This window comes from Ochotona princeps, chromosome 6, assembly GCF_030435755.1.
Source record: "Ochotona princeps isolate mOchPri1 chromosome 6, mOchPri1.hap1, whole genome shotgun sequence".
Classification (NCBI taxonomy): Eukaryota; Metazoa; Chordata; class Mammalia; order Lagomorpha; family Ochotonidae; genus Ochotona; species Ochotona princeps.
The window spans coordinates 43,616,327-43,641,057 of record NC_080837.1 but is presented as its reverse complement, the minus strand read 5'-3'; the positions used below and the strand labels follow the sequence as shown (position 1 = coordinate 43,641,057).

Here is a 24,731-nt window from a genome sequence, read left to right as displayed (position 1 = left end):
TCCAATTACCATTTGTGCACATACCTCTTGTATCTGGAGACTTGGTTTACATGGATTACTCTATGTGTTCCATTGTGCACTTCCTTAAGCCTTTGAATGCCAGATCTGTTATTATCTTACCTGGAAAGCTGGACCATCACTACCAATGGCAAAAATCCTAAGGACCACTCTCAAGTGACCTATTTTTCTTGGAGGATCAACAGATAGGGCTAGACCTAGACTGCTATGTGCCAAATAACACTGAAGGAATAGACAACATATTTTCCAAAGAGGTCTTTGTTATAAACTCCAGAAAACAGTCTTATGATAAAGCAAGATCTTGTTGTATACTCTGAAACCTGAGAGTAACTCCAGGTAGGTGGAGCCTATGGTTTATGGGCATGGCCTGTCACTAGAGTGAAAGCCATTGAAAATGCAAACAGGAAGTCAATAGGTATATGACAGCCTCTCCAATGGCCTAAAGGTGGGAAATTCTGAAGAGACCAACATGGGACACCTCAATTGTCTGATATCTTTTGTTGGAGAATCACTATACTTCACTCCTCAGTGAGCCGACTGCCAAGTTCTGCTTTTCCTGAGCGGAACCAAGACACTGCTTAGCTCCTGTGGCTCTGAATCATGGCATTAAAACACAGCACCCATTTGTGTTGCTATTCTTTAAACCTGACATCTTGATTTTTCTACCTACAATGTGATGGCTACTATGAACCTAAAAGCAACAACCAGAGGTGTCTGAGCTACAGATGGCTTTGTGATGGGACCCAAAAGAGACTTCTCTTTCAAAAATTCATCAGGTGAGCCTGAAGCAACTCAACCTTAAGACAGGTGAACTCTAGGATGTGAGGCTATTTTCTCCTTGACATCATTCCTAGGCCCCTTGTGGTATTGGTAGAAATGAAAATCATAAATTGGATTTTAATGAAGTTCTGCTGTCACCCTTGTAACAAGGGTTACATCCATATCTTCACTGCTGCCTTCTCCCTAATAGGGGGTTCTAAAAACTCTGTACCAAAAGTTTATCCTCCTTTTCTTTGAAGATGTGTATTTTGCCATGAATCAGGGAAATCATGCACAAATTCAACTTATTCATTCTCCACCACCCAGCACTGAATGTCCAATTTATGATTCCTGTGTTTTATCACGAATGGAACACAGCCACCTCTCCCTCTTGAAAGAACCCAGACTTGTTATTTTTCCTGGATAAGAAGTCTGTGCAACCTCTATTTCACATGTATTATTAACTTCACAGTCACATGGAGATATTTCAGGACAAAGGGATGAAAGACCAAAGGCTAATTTGAGAAACTGTAAATTCCAGGTCATGAGCGTCCTTTGAGGCAAGAGTATGCACTTCAATGAAGTGCACATTTCCAGGGTAACACCCACCTACTTTCTGGTTTGTGTAAATGGAGCCCATAGAGCAAGTAAAATCTGAAATAGTCCAGCAGAACTGGGGACTGCAGGCATCCACTGTGGTGACCTAGACATGATTCTGTCCTGTGGGCATTTAACTGTGGAAAAAGGAAGAGTCCTTGGATGGTGAAAGCTTAAGTCATAAATATACATCAGAAGACAACTAAAGATTCTCCTGTATTCCAGGTCTGTAAGAATCTAAACAGACTTGTACAACAATTTTCTTGCCTTTCCATTTCAATGCATAATGGTTGGGGAACAAACTAAATGGCTGAGGCTGTCAGAAGGGTGAAAGAGGTAGCTGAGTTGGACATGAATGGGGTCATCTGGTAGACATCTGGGTCTTTCTTTGAACACAGGTGCCACCAGGAAGCCTGAGATTCCCAACTTCAGTTCCAACCTATTTCTTACTGTGTTTTCTTTTAAGAGAGAAAATTGACAGATGTTTGTCAGGGTACTAATCACATTGAGACTGATGACAAATACACTTTGGAAAGAGCTGAGGTATTTTTCCCCCCTCCTCCCTCCGAAACACACACACCTTCATCTGCAGTTCATAATCTGATGTCTAAGAATCGAACATCTCTGAGTTCAGTTTTCACATAAAAAGATACTTTGAGTCCAACACTATGTTCCGCAGACACTGCTCTGGAAAATATTCTCATGCTACTCCACCTGAATTGGGTCTCTGACAAAAATGATGGGGCCAGTGGCAAGACCAAGATGCTTCAATGCTTTCTCTCACACACCAAATGTAACTACCTTGAACATTTCCTACAAAAGTTTAACATTTGAAAGATCAGATTACCTTAACATGAAAAATTGGAGATTAATCCATGTTTTCTCTACCTTTAAAAAAAATAATTGGTCATCCTAGGAATTTGCAGATAACAAAGTAGGGGCATGGTTTTATTGCAAAACCCCAGTAGAGCCCTACTGTGTACAAGCTTCTCTTTAACTTTGTAGATTACGAGGCAATAGGTCAACTATATTTTGTTATCTGATCCTCTTCTTCTGCATACCTTAAATCTTCTGACGCCTTTATCATGAATGTCTTAAATCAGCCGATTTCTGTGGGCTTCAATCCTGTTCCTGTTGTACTCATCTTACCGGATGGAGATTGACTCATCTTGTTCTCTCTATATCTGCCAGAACAAGCCTGGAGCCAAGTTTGTATTCCTAAGAAAAACATACTTTTTTTCTGGAGTATGGGGCCTTGGGTGGAGAGGCTAACTCTCAAGTGTTCTGTTTCTGTGTGACCTGTGCATGGATAGAAGAACAGGTGCACCTGATACCTTCTGCCTGTCTATGGTCTAAATAGCTGCTCTGTGGTAACTACATCATTCTGTGAGTATCTCATGCATTCATTCCACGAAATGGTTTTCAATCTCAGCTACAGTCCATAATCACTAGTGGAAAGTGGAAACTGGAGAATAAACACAACACAAAATTCTGAGTCATTACCCTACCATTCTGACTTGGTAGGCATGCAGAAGGGCCTAGGCTGACAGGTAAAATGATACACTGTGAGGCTTGAAAGTCACAACTGGGACTTCCCCAGTCACAGTGGATCTTCTGAGCAAGTAGTTAGTATGCAATTCATAGTCAGAAGCTACTTGTCCATTCTCAGAATCATTCTTCTGAACCCCTGACTTTATTTTTTATATATAATTCCACAGATGCAAGGAACAAATATGATAGCTTCCCTTGGCCCTTGATAGCTTTAGCACTAGTCTAACTTTCTACCTCTCATTCTTTCAGCTCTGCTGCTACATATGTGACAGAGGGAAATCCACAAATCCCCACTATAAAATCTATGTTGAGGTTGCTAAACAACTCAAGCTTGACAGAGGAAGGGTTCCAGGCACACTGTGGCTAACTCTGATTCACCCATTTTCGCATCCTCAGTGATAAACTAGACCTTTCTTGACCTGCCTCACGGGCAACATAAATCTCCTTTCCTACCTGTCAGGACTCTATGAGGCATGGGAATAGATGGAGGAAACTCCCAAGAACCATAAATCAGAAGTACAGGGAATTTCACTATTTCTTCTCTTACCACTTGGTCACCCACCTGCAATCATTACCTCTTGTCCTGTACTCACTGATTGCTTGTCCCTGCAGGTCCCTAGTCCATTAGGGGTATGCCTCAGCATTCTACATTGTCATTTACAACACCCTACCTCTCTGTGTGTCTGCAGGGTGATTAACATCTTGTTTTGAATCATCCAACACTTGTATGGATGATTCACATGGTTGTTCTATTCACATGGTTACTTTCAACATCCCACCTTCCAAAGGTCTGGCTTAGGTCCAAGCATTCCTTCCATCAACTAGCTCTTCCATCACATGGAAAAATAGAAGTGTATTTTCTTTTAAATAAAAAGGTCTCCAATGCTGATCTGTGAATAGAAGCTGAGGCCCAGATAAAATAAGAATCAACTGATCTATTTTTCTCCCCATTGTGCAGGCAGAAAATTTATCACAGTGACATAAGAAAGATAACCTACTGGGGCTGATGGCAAAACCTGAATTCCCCTGAGCTTAAAACATCATGGTGGGCATTGTGGCAAGGGAGATGGCACATCAATAGCAGCTCCCGCACAGCAAGCTCCTGTGAATGGAGAAGGAAACGCCAGCATAGAAACACTGAGGTCACAGTTTAAAAAACATAAAAATTAACAAAACTAAATCCCAGTTGTGCTGACATTTGCCTCATTCAATGGGTAGAGAAAAAAATGTCAGTCATTTCCCAGTGGGGTTGGTGGATCCCATTAACATAATTTGATAACCTGGTACCAAAAAGAGCCTTGTAGCTGATCTCTGATTTTCAGTTAGCAGTGATCTGGATAGAGCAATCTTTAAAAACCTGAAGGAGCAAAAAGGTGCCCCAAGATCACTTCTGAGGGTCCACAGAAAGATGGGAGAACCAGAGGAAGAGACTGACTTGAGCCAAGGCAGGCTACTGTAGTCAGTGAATGACTGTCCAGTTTTCAATATGCACCACCAGCTGTGTGTACATCTTCCAGAATCCAAGAACATCCTTCTGACATTCTAGACAATTATGTCATGAAATCAGGAAATGGAAAGAACCTCAGCATGAACACTTGTAAAGTAAGTAAAATGTTGGGGGAAGGGTGGGAAGCTTGCAATGTAACCACTAGGTTACACTGCTGGTTGAAAGATCAGCATCCCATATCAAATGTTGGTTTGAGTTATGGCTGCTCTTCTTCCAAACCAGCTTTCTGTTAATACAACTGGGAAAGCAACGGAAGATGGCTCAAATTTTGGACCCCTGACATCTATGTGGGAGACCAGGATGTAGTTACAGGCACTGGCTTTGACCTAGCCAAGATCTGGCTGTTATGTTTGTCTGGGGAGTAAACCAGTGGATAGAAGGTATCTTTCTCCCACATTTTCTATTGTTCTGCCCTCAAAATAAATACATAAATAAAAAATCATTAAGTAAATGGACAATTCAGTATAATATACTGTTTGTACAATGGAAACTGTTCCTTAAGAAAAAAAAAACAGGATAATAAATCTCAGATTTAAGCAATGTAAGAGGGAAGCTAGAAGTATATTGCAGTTATTACTTTAAGTTTAAATTCATGCTTTTCAGAATAAAGTCTCACTTCGTCTCCAATATCATGTAGGTCTTATCCTATTATTGCCTCTTCCAATCTCAGGTAAAGAGAGAAATCTCCAATTTGGCCTAAAATGGTATGTCAAGGACAATGGAACCTGCACCTCTAAAACTAGAATCTCGTCTGCAATGAGCCAGTGATACAAATGGGGAATTTGGTTATACAGCTTGACAAAAATTACGGTAGGTCCAGGCCAACCTGTTTCTAGAAATGCCAGTTAACACTTGATCAACAAGGGAGGTCTGAACATTCAGGTGTCTTTTGAAACCTGCTTGGGTGTCTGAAGAAAGCAATAAGCCCATGTTAAAGCTAGAAGAGGAATGGGCTGACACATTGTGTGAACCATCACTATAATGCATGTGTGAATTTCCAGCACTATTTTAGAGCAGTGGCTTATAGAATTCAAATCCTTATCATCGATAAAGTAATTTTTCAATCACTAGATTGTAAAATAAGTTCTTAAACTAGAAAGGTGATGTAGAAGAAAGAAGAACACTGAACTTCTCATGGATTTCATTAACAGGGTAACCCAGATTGCTTTTCACTGGGGATCACATTTTCTGTTAACCCATTTTTCTGTTAACCTTGCAGGAGTTCCTTCTGGAACCCAAGGCTGTATGTAATGTCTCATGATCTACACACTGAATGGTATGAAAACACTTGGACATCCTTTCAGGGAGGTTTGGACAGGGATGGCAAATTCTCTGACTTTGGAGCCCACTGTGATTTATAAAGATTAAGTTGATGCTAACCTGATACTCTTGTCTAAGAAGTGAATACATTTAAAGCTCTAGCAGATGTAAAAGCCTTTTGGCTTGCGAGGATGCACACAGAGATTTTGAAATCCATGACAAATTAGAAACAAGTTCACGTAAATCTATGCGTGAATCTCAATTTTGCTCTCCACCAAAAGAAACATGTTCTGCCAGGAACTCTGAAGCACCTGTAAATGGATGGATGCACGTTCATTGTAAGCAGCATCCTGTGTTGTGCTGGAACCTGAGAATAAGTTAAAGAAGGCAGAACGTACTGAGTGAAACATGAAGAACATAAAATGCAGAAATATCTTGACTATTTTGAAAGTCCATAGAAACAGCAAACGGGACAACACCCTACTTAAAATGTTGAAACAACTGATTTTTAAACATAGTTTACCATAAGACATCAAAATAACAAGGCTATTTTTCTTCTGTAGAATCACATTTTTGTAGTCGAGCCTGTAAGTAAAATAAAAAAGGTAGACACAAATAGATTTCTTTTACATACGGGAGATAAGTTTGGAAGCATTCGTCTTTCCAAATGTTGAGTGATATGTATTATGCACAAGGAAGAAAAAACATACAAAGGCTAGCAGTGTTAAAATGAAGTCAATATATTTAGAACCAAGAGTATGTCAAAGAGTTCATAATTATGGAGAGACAACTGAAAGAAAGGATTGGTAGCACTAACGAATATAGTTATGTTCCTACAAGGAAAATTCCTACAAGGATAAAAAAATATGTAAAATAAAAATTGGACTTGTTACGACCAAGGAGTTAGCATTGTGAACTCTGAATTCCTGGTTGTCCTGGCAACGGCTCAATCGAAGAAATCTAATGAAATGCTTCAAAGTATAGGTGAAGCAACCCTGGCCTATGCAGTTCCACATGAAAAGAGTTCAGAAGGGATTTGGACCAACCATACAGGGTGGGCTTAGGAGAAGAAGGAGCTAGAGTGAAACATTCCAGGTTAACTTCAGACTAGTTCCTGCAGGCCTATTATTCTCCTGCTGACTGGAATCAGCAAAGATGCCATGCATCTGTGTATCACTGTTGCTTTGCCAGCCCTTAACTGAGCAGCTGGCAGGATCAATGAAATGGAAAACAGCAATCACTCACTCTCCTTGTGACCCAAGCCAAATGTCTGGGGTCAGGGAACTGTGCCTTCTCCTACTTTCACCATTCCCAATTCCTGGGCATTGCCCAGGCGGTCAGGCCTGCTTAGGTAGGAGAAAGGAGAAGATCAAAGAGTCAAGCTTGCCATAAAATGTACAACCCCAGGCAAAGCAAGTAGTTCTAGAAAGCTAGCATCTGGTTCATGTTTACTTTCTACTTCCTCTTATTTATATTGATGAAGATAAATGGTATTGGGCTCATTTCAAAACTGAAAGAGTGAATATGAATTTGAGGTATGATGCTATGTCAGGTCATTACTCCTGAAATTTAAATAAACATAAAAGTTGGATCAGGGGTTGCAGTAACTCCCTTTATCAGGCTGGTGTGGGGTAGGGCAGAAGGGAAACTTAACAGGGTTACAAAGTATGAGGAAGGGTCCTACAGACCCCCTGGGGCAATATCTTTTTATCCTCTGGGTTTGTATTCTGCATGGGAATATAGAGTAACACACTCAGTTTTACAGAAGCAGCACCATAACTCTTTGCATAAATACTTGCAATTCAATTATCTCTACCTACTGAAAAATAAATAACAGATTTCTATAATGTAGGAATAATTTTGAACATATTTCAAGTCATACCTTTAGGAAAAAACCAACATATGCATAGTATAAAGACATACACATTTGGTAGGAAAGCAACTTCTGCAGCCAAAAGATTGTTCTTAGAAGCAGCCTCAGTCTCAGCATTGCACTCTTTTGGAATGTTATTCAAGTTCTGCCTGTTGCCTTCCACCTTATCAAAGCAGATGAAAACCAGAAATATAGTCAGGGAGTAACTCATCCCCAAAAGCACAGCATTAGTGAGATGACAACAGGAAGCTCTTGTTCATATGCTGGTGACAATGCATGCTTCTCTCAGTAATAATAAAAAAAGGAGCAAAACTGATGACCATAAACTCAAAAGTGACTTTCCCCTTGCACCACTGAGGTACAACCTGTAGGTAAGCACAAAGAAATATGTGAAGAACCACAAGGGAATGCATGAGCTGTATAAGAAGAATGGATCTTGTGAGTTTCACAAGCCTGGGAACCTGTACAATTTCCACAGGGAAGAAACCTGATGATCAACAAGGAAGGGACATTAAAAGCTGTAACCTGTACAAATCACCGCAAATTCTAATAAAATAAAACCACCCTATAATTCTATCAAGAAAACATAAAAAGGATAGGTTTTTTTTTTAAAGAGAAGGTAGACATCTCCACTTGAAAAGCTAGCTTTTATGAAGTGACTTTCCTCATTTCCCTGATGACTCCGACAGATATCGATCCCAGCGCAGGTGTCTGGGAGCCACATTTTGCACGGGGACTAAGGCTCAGAGAAAGGATTTCCCTGTATCATCCAGGCCTGCTTGGTTCAACTTCCTCTCCCACAGCAGCAACTCACAACACATAACGGAGACTCGGCCCTCACCCACCAGGTAAACACACACACATTCGGCCTTCTGCTTTCCTCTGAAGCTTAACAGCTCTCTGCAGAGCACGGGTCATTTTTGTCTTACTGGATCTCCTAATGGATCTCTTGTTGCTTTCCCCACTTTCTGGTCCCACAGATTCTATATCATTTTCAGGTCCTGCATTCTAAAATCAGGGAACAGTTTCCATAAGGTTGGGGTTTCAGTTGCAAGGATTTTACTTGTAAGGATTAAAATGACAGCTGGAGTCAGATTTTTCAGGCACTGAGTTAATTTTTCTTCACCAGAATGTCCAATTTATTAAATTTTCACAATCAGAAGTTGGCTTTGTCTCCAATTCATTCAATCCTCCCTATAGCTATATATAATTTAAACTGCTAGCTATTAAAACTGTATTATGCGACCAAAGAAAATGTCCAATAAATAAACCAAAGGGTTTCTGTTCTCCTATATTCTCTTGAATTCAAAACTGTTTTATTTTGATTTAGTAATCTTTCCCAATATTTTCATTGTTACTTATTTTCCTTTTCTGAATTTTTGCATAACCCATAAAAATTACACACATTTGTGGAGGTACATTGTGAGATTTTTAAAATAGAAAATGTGGTAAAAGATTTCCTCTAAATTAGCTATCTTACAACTTAGAAGTAAATTGTTTCTAAAAATTGAGGTGAAACTCTTATAATCCATCTATGTTTCTGCCCTCCAATTAAACAGCTATTGTTTTTATTAATCCAGGAAATTTCTACCAAGGCATTTCTCTGAAAGAGAAGCATACGTTATATATTACGTGCTGAATAAAGTAGAGACAGCCCAAATCCTGACCACCACTCTAGCAAATTTTAATAAGGATATTTACATCTTGTACAATTAAAGTGTACAAAGATTTGGTACAGCCACGGGGAAAAATCCCAGACTTGCTAAAATGAGTGAAGCTGTTACGGCAATACTGTTCTAGCAGAGTATTTTGATGCCCAGCACAAGAACGCAAGGAACTCCGGAGTGTGTGACATTAGCAGAACTAAATGCTGTCACATTTGCAAAGTAACACCAGGATCATTCTGGCATCCTGCTTTTAGACATGAGGTGCCAGCTTCAGAATAAGCCAATTTCACCTAAGAAAATGCAAGTGCACAATTGTAAAGTATGATATTCACAAAGTAAGAGATGAGAGTTTTCTGCTTTAAAAATCCATTCTTTCATGTGAAAATGCTTCAGCTAGGATATGAAGAAATGTAAAAAATTGGTTAACATTAATAGTTATATTCTTAAGTGTTGAAATGAACATTTGTTCTCCTGCTGGTTCACTGTGAGGATATTGCATGAGGGAGGGAAAACATTAAACTGGCTTTTTCCATTTTTATTATGAATTCCAGCCTTATGGCAGAGCAGAGCTGGAGCTGTGCAACAGAAGCCTGAATAGAGGATGAGGCTGCACACACTCTCATCTCACCAGGTTGAAACCAGTGGCCACAGCACACACTAAGAACGTTGTGTCGCCATCTCTATACTCATGACACTGGCATGTGTGGTTAAGAAAGGACTTTGTTTTTAAATCGCAGAGGCACAAAGAATGGAAATTGGTCTGACCATTCACAAGCGAAAGGCCCAGTTCATCACAAATACAGCTTGAAGTCAACTGTCCATGCAAAGTACTTGTACATGCACCAATAACAGACCCACTTTGAGTGATCACTGAGCTAGCAAACCAAAGAAAAATAGCAAATGGTATTTTAATGTGTATAGGTCTTATTCAAGGTTTTTAATTTATTTGAGGATTCTACTGGTGTTTACCACAGAACAAAAATTCGTTGAGAGTAAAGAGATTTCCTACCAGGTAAACGTTTTATCTCAGCTAGAGGGTAGTACTGACTAAAAGTTTGTTTTTGCTTTTCCCAGAATAGTGCTGATGTCATCAAGAAAACTAGAGGCAAGTGATGTTTCCTAGCCTTAATTCACTTACAACACCTCCTCATAATTACATTTATACTCATATTAGAAAACCCTCTCAAGGTCTCAAGAATAGTCATTATTTACATCAGAATATTTTAAATTTCTTATTTAAAAATGCAATCATTCACACTTTTACCAAAGAAGATGCTTCTAACCATGAAGTGTGTTCTTTCAGAGAGATTATGTTTTTATGGACTTATTTGTTTATTTGAAAGTCAGAGTTACAGAAGGAAGCAGAAACAGCAACACATCTTCTATCTGCTGTTTTTTTCCTCACATGGCCAGAAGGGGTGGGGTTTTACCAGGCTCAAATCTGGAGCTTCTTTTGGGAATCAAGGGATACAGCATTTGAACCATCTTCTGCTATTTCCCTGAGTACATTAGAGAGGAACTGGATTAGCAGGGTTGCAGCCAAGTCCCAGACCATATGGATGCTGGTTTTGCATCTTGCAGCTTACTGGCTACACCACAATGCCAAGCCCAAGAGTGTTTATTTTAAACTAAAAATCATGTCATCAAAGGGCCAGTTCCAAAGCAAAATATAATGTACTTATTTTCATACATCTTATCAAGGAAACATATCTATCATGTCCATGTAAATTCTGAAATCTGCACAATGTAATAGGAAGGAGGCAAAAGGAAAGGAAAAAGAGCAAAGGGCATGCTCAGTGGCAATCTAACCTGTGGAAAAAGAAGTGGAGACCTCTCATGGATAAAATATTTCGATTTTGGAACAATGGCTATTTCTTTGAGGAAAGAAATCCTATGAAAACCAAAGAATACATAGCCCATATTTTTTCACAAGAAAATTTATAGAAGCATGAGGTCTCATTATGAAGTTTAACACTTAGTGCTTTATTATTGTGGTTTGGAGGGACATGGGAAATTCTCCAACCCATTTCAAAACAGAAAGTGAAAAAACACATTTATTCATTCTACCTAAATGTGTGGGAGCCAAGGTCTGAAGTATAAGGGGTAATACAAACAGGCTAACATCCCGGGATACAACAAGATACACAGTAAAGGAAGAGAGGTGGTGATACTTCTCCATGCTAACTCGGTGCATCACAATCATCACAGAACAGCAAAAGGACTTTCTTATCTAAGTGATGGTGTCATTTAGTGATGGTGAAATCAAAGTCCGGAGGTGTCACTTGCCTGGAAGTCAAGTTCCCAGCTAGCAGGGATATAAGTACTAAACAAACTTCTTAAATCCACTTTTGTCACCAAAATGGGCTGACCTCCCATGAGCAAATTCATAAGGCAAGCTTGAAATTCAAGGCAGATTTTAAGTAGTAAGCTTTGACATGCTTTTCATCTGCGAGTGATTTTACCAAACAGATTTGTTTGTTATTTGGTGAATAGAAAACATTCTTTTGCAGCAGGCCAGGGTAACCAGCCACAGGCGGAAAAGCATAGCATCCAAGAAGAGAATGTACTTTTTGTCCTTTTCTAGAGGAAAAGCAGGATCAAGTCAAACAGGCAGGATAAAATAGCACCCTTTTATTACCTATAGGATGGTAGGCAAAGGGAATTCAAGGGTAGCAAACAGCCAAAAAGACTGTTGCTGGGGGTTGGAAGTACTTAGTGAGGGTCCAAGGCAGTTTTAGATAGTTTGAAGTAGTGATTTTTACCAACCAATACAAAATTCACATTGAACATGTACAGTCACTATCCTGGTGTGTCACAGTCCCCCTGACTATAGGGTCTGGATATATTTATGGACAAATCACAGGGCTTATGTCACAACAGGAGCACAAGTGGCTTTGTCCCTTTTTTCCAAAGGAAATCTTTTTTTTTACATCGTTTTATTTTTATTGGAAAGGAAGACATACAGAGAGAAGATGACACAGAAAGAAACAGCCTCCACCCTCTGGTTTACTTCCCAAGTGGACACAACAGCCAGAGCTAACCCAATTCAAAGCCAGGAGCTTCCTCAGGGTCTCCCATGTAGATGCAGGGTCCCAAGGCCTTGGGCTGTCCTTGTCTACTTTTCCAGGCCACAAACGAAGCTAGATGGGAAGCAGAGCAGCTAGGCCTCAAACCAGCACCCAAATGGAATCCTGGCGCATGCTAGACAACGATTTAGCCATTAGGCCATCACGTCAGGCCCCAAAGGCAATCTTGTAAGTGGCCTTACATGTGTAATTAATGCCTGTGAGAACGAACACATTACAAGATTTACTTCTTTTTTCTAAAATGTTTTGTTTTTGAAAAACGTAAGTTAGGATGAAGTTGATATAGAGTTACTAATGTAGCTTCTTCCTCAGTCTTGCTCCCTTCCTACACACTTGCCTGAATAAAGTCTCATTCTGCATTTTTTTTCTCTGACAGTTACAAAGAAAAGGTGAAAACTTCAAACTGAGGTGCTAAATCTGGATGATGATGACATCCCTCCTCCTCTTTCATGTGGAAATATTTGAGGGAGCCGGACACAAGGCAGAAAGAGGCAAAAATACATTAGCCCATTGGTCTACAAGAGCTCACACAGATGACTGGATCTGGACAAAGCCAGAGTTCTTGTATGACTTGAAATGAGGAGCTTTGGACGCCTTCAGCAGCATCGGATTGATTTGTGCACCCCTAGCTGTATTGAGGTAGATGCATCTGTAGTAGGTTCATTTTGAACAATGTTGCTACTTTTCCACCATGACATTTCCTGTGATTTTATAAGACGTATGAACTTCGCTACCATGATGCAACTGTGAAATATCTCATGATGCTGACATGAAAAATCTTTACCTAAGAGAATACATACTTATGCTTCATTGGCTGTTTACAGGTTGATTTGATACCAGGAGACTCCCCAGCTCCTCAGCAGATGTGGACATGTCTTCCTCAGGAAGCAGTAACACACCACACAGTGAGGGCAAAAGCACAGGCAACACAAGCCAAACCAGACACATACAGGATCCTATCAAATACAGAAGCTCCTGCACAGGAAAGGAAACAAAGGAGTGAAGAAACTAAATGACAGAACTGGAGAAAATATCTGTAGTCGATGTTTTTGACAAAGGATTAGTATCCAGAACTGATCAGCAATACAGAGATCTCAGCAGTAATCAAATAAATAATCCAGCTAAGAAATGGGTAGAGGAGCAAATAGTTCTCAAATGCCATCCAAATGGCTAACAAATGTATAAAAACTACTCCAGATCACCAGCCAGCATGGATATGCAAATCCAAACCACAATGAGATATTGCCTCATCCTTGTGGCAATGGTTATTATCCAAAAGACAAGGAGCTACAAATTCTGGCAAGGGTGTGGAATAAAGGGCCACTTAAATTACTGCAGCCACTGTGAAAAACAGTATGGAGATTCTTTAAAAACTAGAAATAGAACTGCCATATTACTCAGCATTCCCAGTATGGGGCCTTTACCCAAAGGCCTGAACACAATGTCTTGACGGGATATATCCACTTCCACATTTATGCTGTCTGCACTGTTTGTATTGCCAAAGCACAAAATCAACCGAAATGTACTTCATCAGAACTGGATAAAGAAACGTGGTAAATACACACACACACACACACACACACACACACGAATATTATTCAGTTGTAAAAAAAAGAATTTTATAATTTCCAGCATAATGATTAGAACTGAAGGACACCATGCTGGGTGAATTAAGTCAGACACAGACAGTTATCATATGTTCTCCCTTATTTGGAAAGCTAATTTTTAAACAATGCCCAATGTGTATCAGTTGTGCTGCACAGTATTTTGTCAATTTGATAAGAACTGGGGCTAGCACAGTGGCTTAAGCATGCTAATGCTTTGCCCGCAGTGCTGGCATCCCATATGCGTGCTGGTTTTAGCCTTGGCTGCTCCACTTCCGATCCAGCTCCTCGCCTATAGCCTGGGAAAACAGAAGAGGATGGCTCAAGTGTCAGATCCCTGCACCAACATGACAGACCTGGAAGAAGCTCCTGGCTCTTGGCTTCAGATTGACACATTTGGCTAGAGTGGCCATTTGGGGAGTGAACCAGCAGATGGAAGGTCAATCTCTCTCTCTCTCTCTCTCTGTGTAAATCAGCCTCTCAAATAAAAGTAAATCTTTTTAAGGAAACTAAAAAGTTCAAAGAGAATTATATGCTACTATAGTTTTAATGATTTTATAACTTTAAAAATGTTACCTTGTATAATGAAGTTAACCATCTTTAATTTGAATATTTATAGCTCTTTTCTATTTTTCAGCTGGACTATAATCTTGCTTTTTACTTGAAAAAAAATTTTAGTGGAACCATTAAGCCTTTGATTATAATTTAAAATATACTATATCAATAAAATTTTCAAACAATAGAATACATGGAATAAGGAGAAGGGAAAAGGAAAGGAGTCTGAAGCTATCATGGCAGATGAAGGAGAACCTCTCAATGAAGGCAGCCATGACAAACAACATCTTTCCAGGCCACACATTCCAAATAGTTTAAGGTCACATTTCCCAATCAATTGAAAAGGCTGATTATAAGTTAGCATACCAGGAACCTGGCCTTTAAGGTCAAGCAAGATTTCATGTGTTTCAGATGTGGGTGAAGTGTAATGTTAATGTGGCAACTGGAACGTCACTTCATCCCATACACATAATTTGTCCTCACTTTTAGTCTAAAGGTCAGACACTGACCAGGCTGACTCTTACAGAAAACCGGAGTCCTCACTGGAAGGAAAGGGGTTGGTAATTGTGTTAAAGTATTTCATCTCTAGAAGCATATGCTACTTCATGTCAAAGCCCAATTACAGCCACACAGCCCCAGAGTTTTTATACACCTGATAATGCAGCGTGGGACTCTTCTTTCTTGGGGGCAATTTGAATATTCCTGAACAATCTCAGTTAGTAGGAAGTGGGGCAGAAAGGAAGAAAAAGATACTCATTTTCATTTCTAAAGGTAGCCTTGATCTCATTTAATTCTTGCTTAATCTTATTTTGAAGACAGAAATAATTCTCCGTAGAGGTCACTTGATCCAACATAGCCTGCATTGAAAGCACATCTGATTCTGAAGACTGAGCTTTTCACACTATGAATGTCACTTAGTATGAAACTGGTCATTTCTACAATGAGCACTGAGGGCCCAAAGGGAGATGGTAACATCTCTTTTGACCTTATGTACTGTTGGATGCTGATGTAGACTTCATGTTTTATATGTAGAAAACAACTGAAAATATGAAAACTTTCATATTTGAAATGTGGAGACTTCACTTACAACTCAGCCATCACATGTGCCTCAGTTCCAGACATCTATCCCTTGGTAATTTTCCCCAGAATAGAATTAGGCAAGCTTATATCAGAGGACAAAATGACCCAGGGATTAGTTTGGGGAGGTCAGGCTGAGAGGCACCACGCATCTTTTGTCTCCAGGTCTTCCTCATCATTTATTCTTGTTTTCAACATAAAGTTGGCTCCCACATGCTGCTGGCTGTAGCTAAGAACATTTCAATAATAAAAACTCTGCTGTTAAATTTGGCTGGGCACCTTTTGTTTTCTTTGTTAGTGAAATTGCTGCAGAATTATGAATCTTTGCAGAAAGACCCGAGTACACTCATCACATGAAGGGACAAACAACTGAAGTCATTTTTAAAACTGTCCAGTTGCTTCAAAGCAGTGAATACACCCCACACAAGGACTAATTTGTGACTAAAAGGGAAAAATTACACTCTTTAAAGCGTGCAGTTTGTTGGCAGTCATGATCATAAGTGAAAGAAGTATCTATTGAAAAGCAGTAAGTTGGCTATTTCCAAACAGAATGGAATGGCATGCAAAGGAAGCCACGTCCCACTCAAACATCCCTAGACTCTCTAGAGAATCATTAGGTTCTGCCATCTTAATTTACTTCCTTCTTCATTCTCCCCCTTTTGCCTTCTCTTCCCAGTTGCATATTATTTTCCAAAATCAAATTCAATATTAATAGTAAATGTATGCAATAATCACTTCAGAAAAGCAAAACCAACAGGCTCAAGAGTGTAACAATAGCATTTTTCATAATAAAGACTGCAAGTCCAGATGGAATGGTGACAGGCTTCCAGCGACCGAGGTTGCTGTCTTGGGCACTGTGTGGTGGGAACACAGACCAAGAGTAAAATAAGAGTAATTTCCTACATGCGTTTTGTCTCCTATCAAGTCCTTTTCTTTGATTTCTAGGGAATAACAGTAAATGCATCAAGATTGGAAATAATTTACATTTGTCTTTGATAAAACAGCACACAAAAAAACAACATGACATTTGGAAGACTTCAGAGTCTAATCCAACAGGATAGCTATTGCTCAATAAATTAACAAAATGTCATGCATCATTTATTTGAAACTCGGTTTCCCCAAAATACTTCATTTCCCCAACTAAAAATTAATGTGTTGGTTTCTAAATATTACAAGGTAAAGTTGGTTCCTGAGGCACATAACTGTATCAAACAAGCTTCTTTCATAATGTGGTTCCCAATTTGGATAGTTTTGGAAAACATGAATAAAACCTAAGTTAATTTTCAGTAAGTTTGTCTTTCCATTCTTGTTGGAAATAAATTATTATTTTTTTCTTCACAACAAGTTAGGACTTAGTTAAGTTTTTGGCAGCAAAAGAGGATCAACACTTATTTTCTCATCTAGAGGACACCTCAATCACTAAAGCTAAATGGTGAAGTTCTTTGAAATATGACTTTAAAAGAATTTTAATACCCAAGAGCTACTTCTCAGATAATATAACCTGTTTCTATCTTCCCAATTTTTATGCTGGGGCTGTAGTAAAGCAAGGTATTCTGGATCTTGCTAGAACCTGAAGGGGATGATACTTAAAGTCTATCAGGCCCTCTTCATTAAAGATCTCTGCATATGACATTTCACTGAATCAGAAAGATTTGAGGATGTGCAGAACACATTATGTGCCGACATTAATGCCAAGAAGTGAATGCAGATTGAATCTTGCCTGTGTTCACAGCTGTCCGGGACAAACCATTCTCAGATGCAAGACTAAAGCAGTTTCTTATAGACCAGAAGTGTGAAAAACACCATGAACATTTGGAAAAAGGTGAAAGATTTATACAACCTGAAGAGAAACCAGAGTATATGAACATTTGGTGTTAGGGATCCCAGAGAACTAATTAAACAGCCCCATTTTATAGGTCATCACACTGTAGCCCCAAGAGTTTAGAAGACTCACTTAGACCGTATTGAGAACTGAAAGACGAACAAAATGTCAACATTGATTCTCTTGATTCTTGGCATTGCTTCCTCTACCACCAATGAGACATTTCTGTATTATAAATTCATTCAGATCAAGCAAGAATAAACTATGCTACTAGGTCATTGCAAATAGTTCTGGAGCACAAGTGGCCTATTATTGGCCAGTATAGAAAAAACAAACAAAAAAATTATGATACAGAGTGGTAAGAACTATGAGAAACACCTAATATTGTACAATCAATGGACTTGTGGAGGACTGGCCCTGTAACACAGTGAGTTAAGATCCCGTTTGCCACACTGACATCATACTGAGCGGTAGTGTGAGTCCCAGCTGCTCTGCCTTCAATGGAGCTTCATGCTAACATGCCTGGGAAAACAGCACATGATGGTCCAGTTCTGGACACCCGGAGACCTGCTACCTATGTGGGATACACAGATTTCTTGGCTGCTAGATTTACCCTGGCCCAGCCTGGCCTATTGCAGCCATTTGGGGAGTTAACTAGTGGATAAAATATTCCTCTCCCTCCAACATATTGCCTCTCAATAAATAAATACACAAATAAATCTGAAGGGATTAAAAAAGAGACCTGTGGAGTCAATGTGGCTGCTTGGTTTAGGGAATATCTAAGCTACTTACTTGAAGGGTAAATACAGAGATTGCAAGAGGAAGAGAGTGAGGAGGAGAAAGTATTCCATGTGAGAGAAACAACTGAAACTCATGATCAGGGACAGAGTATTTAGCATGTTTACAGCAGTGTGCATAGGACATTGAGGGGTTGGTGAAATGCATGGGTAAGGGATAAAAAGACACAAAAGGCTCCGCACATCCTGAAAGCTTTCATTTCATGTTGAGGACTTCGGAATTTAGCTCAAGGTAATGAAAGGAGAAAGGATCTCAAAATAGCAGAATATGACCATCAGACCTGTATTTTAGAAATAACATGACTGCTGAGTGCGAAAAAAAGTCAACATGGGAGGAATAGTTAAGTTTATAAGAAATCACATCAGGAAGCAGATTGTTGCAGCAACCCAGAAGGTGGAAGGCAGTTATCTAGCAGGGTGTAGGGGAAGTGGCAAAGATGGAGAGAAATACCTGGATTGGATATAGTCAGATAGCAGAATTACAGAACTTGTTGATAAGTGAATGTTCCTCACTTGGGAAAGGAAGGGCCAGCGTTCTTTGATACCTAGCCAAAGTCTTTCACGAGGAGACCTGGCATGAATCACTGTTCCTCAGTGAAGCATTCAGAGACTGTCTTATCAACACATATCTAAGACAGTTCTGTATTTGCCACTAGTGAAACCACTGAGTTATGGCCACATGCCCAAGCCTCTGAATTCTGTAGGCAATCTTCTTTGATCTGTAACTTGGGTGTGCTTCTTTGGGGCTGTCAAGAGTTCTCAGGGAATTTAACAAGGAAAAAAGAACCTGCCAAACAGGTATCTTTCATCTCAAGCCCCTTCAGCCTCTCCATATTTCCTGATGGATAGTGGGGTAGGAGGGGAGGGCAGGTTCAGTCTCCTAAGCCTGGGTTACACAGCATGAGCAGTGGCCCTTCTCTCTTCTGATGAAAGCTGGTTAATCTAGAGGGAAGCATGATCAGGGCTGCTGAAGAAGAACTATCAACTCCCTCTCAATCATCTCCAGGGTTCTACAATTCTCCATTTCCAAACTGGAGTAATGAAAATGTAGAATATGCTGATTAGCTGTGGTGTGTTCCAATCCCAAACTAGGAAATAACGTGGATACTCACCCCTTCGCCGCCATTTTCACCTGTGTTGGCAAGCATTTCCTGCAGGGCTCTGACAGATAGAGACTGTTCCAGCACAAAATTGCAGACACAAAGATCAGGAGGAATCAACTGTGAAAATAAAGCCAGAATGAGGTATCAATCAGCGATCCATTGCACAATAACATCTCAAAGGTGAAGAGCTTCTTTGTCAGCATGGTAGTTGAGTGGACGAATATGCATGTAAAAAGGCAGATTTTCCATCCACGAAGGACACACATTATGAACCTGGAGGCCAGAACAGAGTGGAGGAGAGGGAAATTTGGTGGGGATGGGGGAGAACCCAGTGCCACTAAATTGTATCAAAAAACAATTTAAAAAGTCAGATTTCCTTTATGTAAGATGGGCTTTAGGGTGGATTATTTGCAATAAGAAAAGTCCCAAGTCTCAAGGGAGTAATGACCATAACATCAGAGTTGAACTGTGTGAGGTCTGTTACACATGGGAAAGGAATACAACTCCCTGTTGAGGGAGGGACAAGTAGGAAGGCTGATCTACATTCAGGTCAATAGCGTTTGTCAGAGGGCAGTGGACTGATAATTTGGCTCTGGATAATGGTGATCAAAATAGGTAGCTCACTTTTGTTACAAAAACCTGGATATTAGTGTTAAAAGAGACAATAAAGGAAGCTAAGGGATACATAAATAAAGCTCTGAACAAAGAAATGTCCCAAACTGTAAGAATTGATTATTTCTGTAATAATTGCTCCAATTTATTAGAACCACTTAACAGTGATCAACAGTATTCATGCCTAATTCTGAATAGTACAAAAGGATGGTTGGAGACAGCTTCTTCTACGTGCTAAGTAGTAATACTACTCCATAGTCACTGATTGCTTTCTCTATGCCTGGAACTCCTCTATTTTGCACCCATTAACTCCTGTAATCACCACACAACCATGCTATAAGATAGAGTGGTTTGTATTTCAGCTTATGGCCAAGGAAACCAAGACACAGAGATCTTGGGTTCCCTGCCCAAGTGTTACATTTGGCTGAGTTAAATTTAGGTCCAAGCAGTCTGTATCAAAGTACAGGTGATTCATTTTAATATTTTCACTAGAGGCAAGAACAGTGTAAAGATTTTTTTGCAACTAAAACATTCTAGAGCAGCAAATATTTCAGTGTTATAATTATGAAAACTGTAGCGGTTGATACTGACAAACATAAAAAAGACATAAATCAAGACATTGCTCTTTAAGAGTTTCAAACCTAGTTTTATAATATATCAGTTTTCTTGAGAATAGTTTATTATCACCTTGAAGACTAATCCTTGTGGCTGGCATTGTGGCAAAGAAGGTCAGGCTGCCTCCTGCAGTGCTACCACCTCATATGTGGGCCAGTCCAAATCTGGAACTGATTAATTTCTGAATCAGTTACCTGCTAAGCTGCTTAGAAAGGCAGCAGAAAATTGCCCAATTGCTTGGATCCCTGTGCCCATGTGGGAGATTCAAATAAATTTAGCCTGGCCCAGTGCAGACCATTGTGGCCTTCTGGGGTATTAACCAGTGGTTGAAACCTTCATATTCTATATTCTATATTCTACCCGCCCACACACACGGACATTCCTTTTCTCTGCCTTTCAGATAAATAAAACAATCTTTTTGTTCAAAAAAAGATCAATCCTGGGTTCCTACACGCTATCCACACTGGACACTCTGAAGTGAGCAGAAATTTGAAATAACGCCCCCATGGCCCTGGCAGCTACATTTAACACTTCAAGATAGGTAAGGCTGTTTCTGTGGTGTTCTAATTTAAAAGCCACACCCAGCTTGTAATTAAGATGTAGTTAACCTGACTTCAGCACTTTCATTTTCAAAATACACATCATGGAATTATCTCTAAGTTCTTTTTCGTTTCTAAGTGTTTTTATAATCCTCATCTTTTCCCAGCCTCAATGTCCTCAAAAACAAGACGATGCCCTACTTCCTGGATCTGCCTATAACTGTCCTTTATTAAACTTCCCAAGATCCCCTTTGGAAAGTGGTAAGCCAGGAGCAAGTAATGCCATCTCGCCTTGAGAAACATACATTTTTAATACTTTTTTAACCACATATTTTGCTAAGTATTTCAATGAATAATTTAAATACAGCTTTTTGAGGTCTCTGCTGTCAGAAAGCAAAACAAGCAACAAACAAACAAAAAACTAAAAAACCCCAGTCTTCTTAAAGACTGGCGTTTTAGGAATCTTCTACTCTTCCAAAACAGTATCACCAAACAACAAGGAGGATTGCGACTGTTCTTTCATAATCTTCAGTTGATGTTCAAAGTCTGTTCCTGTAGCAGGTAATTAACTAATTTGTATGGGCCTTGAATAAGCAGGCAGCTGGTGATGCAGGGCAGAGCTGCACCTCCAGGAAATGCTTTTAGTGTACATATAGCATCATTACGAAAAGCAGACAATTATATGATAGAGCATTTCCCTAAAGACCTTATGCTGTAAACATGTCATCATCCAACTCAGTCTCCTAAAATGGGATGCCATCTAAACAGACTTTATACAACATATTCTACTATTTGTAGTCTATTTGAATGTCATGTTTCCATTAGGAAGCATAAAAGTCAATGCTTGATAATTTTTTTAATCCTCCACTTTATCAAAGCGCTTGCTTTGGAGATTTTTCCATTCAGGAATACCCACAATTTTGACTGGTAGTTTAGGATCTGCTTTTTTGGCTGGTCAACAGTTTAATATTGATGCTCATTTAATAATAAAAGCAGTTGGTTCACTTGTTTTAAGAAAGTTTCATGACTGTAAGTACTAGAGAGCCTGCTCTTCCCCGAGATTCTAGGACTCAGCCTGCTGGCATTCCTCCCTGTGGCCAATTTGCTTGTACAGGAGATAGGGCTCTTTTGCTTTGCCATCATTCAATCTGATGGAGAATCACCAATGCATAACACAAGATAAACTAAGAACATCTTCCCCTTCCCCCCATTTGAAAAGTCATCAAGTGGTTGTAACTTCAGGACTTGTGTGCGTGGGTAGAAAGTATCTCAAATGGAGGTAATATATTTACAACTGATTTGCACGATTCCAGTTTGGTTTCTCTGCCCTTAGAGTGTGGCCTGTGGCTGGATTCTCTCTACTGGGGAATAAAATCATACCACTTCAATAATGCAGAGAGCAATATGTAGTTAGTGGCAAGGGAGTGAACTGGGCAACTGGGATATCTTGAAAACAAAATGCAACTAGCGACTTGCAACATGAATGGAACACATAGCACAGAGCCATCTGACCTGCTATGCCATCTGCCATCCTTAATTAAACTCTAAACTGGCCTGACTTCCCACCTCTGCACTCCTGAAGAGCCAGCAAAAGCCACTCGTCCATCAAAGCTCATTTATTTGCAGCTGTGAGAGTCTCCACGGAGACTGGTTCATTGTTTGAGCTCTGGAGCATGTGCCTGTCACTCCACCTAGCAGGCGTAAGGCATGGTGATTCTCAGCATGAAGAGAAGGGCTTTGTTGACATCTGTTCTAAAATAGCATTCATCATGCCCCCCAACCCTCCTCCATGCAAGAGAAGCATTTTCTTTCACATGTCCTACAGAAAACCTTGAAATGCTAGGGCCCTGGGCAAGCCCAGAACCAGCATTCATTTAGTTCCATCATGTGTGAAGTAGTGACAGGGAAGGCCTATCCTTTCATGTTCCATAAGTCTATTTATTGCTAAATACTTCTTTTTAACTGAAATACAGAGAAATATATATATAGGGAGAGATAGAGATCTTCCATCTGCTGGTTCATTTCCCAAATGGCCACAACAGCCAGAGCTGAACCTGTCCAGTCAGGAGCCAGGAGATTCTTCCAGATCTGCCACATGAGTGTAAAGGCCCAAGGACTTTGTCTATCTTGTGTTTCTTTCCCACACACTGCCATGGAGCTGGATCAAAGACAGATCAGGTGGGACTTGAACCAGTGCTCATATAGGATAGCAGAACCGTAGGCTGAAGTTTGGCTTTCTATGCCACAGCAGTGCTTTCCACAAATCTATCAGCATACTTTTCTGGGGTTTACTAAATTGATGATGATGGGAATCTGAAGTTCCCATTGTGGTAGCCATTGAGAATTTCTCTACCCAGCACTTCACTCACCATAGATACCAGGCGCTGCACTAGTACACACATAATACCAACTGCAGTGGGGGTGGGGGAAGTTATTCACAAAAAGGACTGTCACTTCTCTACCACCCTGTTAGGCAGTCAGTGTCTGTTTAGCTCATATAGTTTAATGCCCCAAGGAGTATTCGTTTCACTAACTCATGGGTCCCTTGAAAAATCCATATATTATTTGATGTTCCCACTTTGCAAAAACAATAGGAGCTCAAGTCATCCTGACCAGATTTCCTATGCCCTTTGAGATCAGTCAGGAGAGTGAGTCTGTGGCTACTGATAAATTTCACTAAGCCCACCTGGCTGAGCCTCTTTCACATGACTGACATTTTATTCAAGGAGTTTTCCTACTGCCATCACCATAGGTCTCTTTTCACCTTTGCTAATCTACCAGGTTCACACACATACATACCTCAGTGAAGACACATCATAACATTACAAAGGCAAAATAGGGCTTACTGGTTTAGAGTGGATACTCTGGGCTAGAAGTGTCTGAAAGCAAATATCCGTTCAATGACTTAACAATTAGATGATAGTGGGCAGATAACTTAAATCTCTCTGTGACCTCAATTTTCTTATATGGAGACATACTAATGCTTTATTATAAAAAAAGTCCTTAATTTTTATGTTTTAAGAGCTTAAGATATGATCTGGTTTATGGTAAATATTTAAATGTCATTGAGTAATTCAGTGATATCAACAATTGAAGCATTGGCTTATATATCTAATATCTTCATATCTAATTGAGAGGCAAATAGTAGGAAGGTGAGAGTAGGGAAGTGTGCTGTTGGTTCATTCTGTAGATGTCTGCAAGGGTGGGGGCTAGGCAAAGACTGAAGCCGGGAGTCATCTATGCAAGCCAAGTGTCCCATATGAATGGTGGGAACTCCACTACTTCAGTCATCACCAGCTGCCTCCAAGGATCTACAACAGCAGGAAGCCAGAGTCAGGATCTGCAGACAAATATTGAACTCCTATACTCTCACATGGAATGAGGAAATCTTAAACAGCATCTTAACTCTAGACCCAAACCCACTCCTATTTAGTTTCTATTTTGTGTAAGGCAAAAATACTTGCTCTTCAGGATTGTGTGGTCTGTTGGGTGAAGATTTTCAAAAAATGAGATAAAGGCCCAGGGATGAAGAGTGAGACCTGTACAATTTGAGAGGAGAGAAAGTAGAGAAGAAAGGAAGAGCAGGGGATTAGGGCGGGAGAAGGATTGAACTTCCAGTGGGAAAGGAGATCAGGCATAAGTAGGTATTGGATGGAGACAAGCCTTGTGTTCCCTTAGCAAGGATGAGC

At 39.9% G+C, this 24,731-nt stretch overlaps 1 protein-coding gene across 1 annotated transcript in view; it reads right to left on the bottom strand.

The window, feature by feature from the left end:
* Positions 1-24,731, bottom strand: part of RYR3 (ryanodine receptor 3) — a 602,723-nt gene that overhangs the window by 294,016 nt on the left and 283,976 nt on the right. Inside the window, exon 4 of the mRNA XM_058666116.1 lies at positions 19,286-19,393. Coding sequence (XP_058522099.1) covers positions 19,286-19,393 — 108 coding nt within the window. The remainder of the gene's footprint in view (positions 1-19,285; positions 19,394-24,731) is intronic.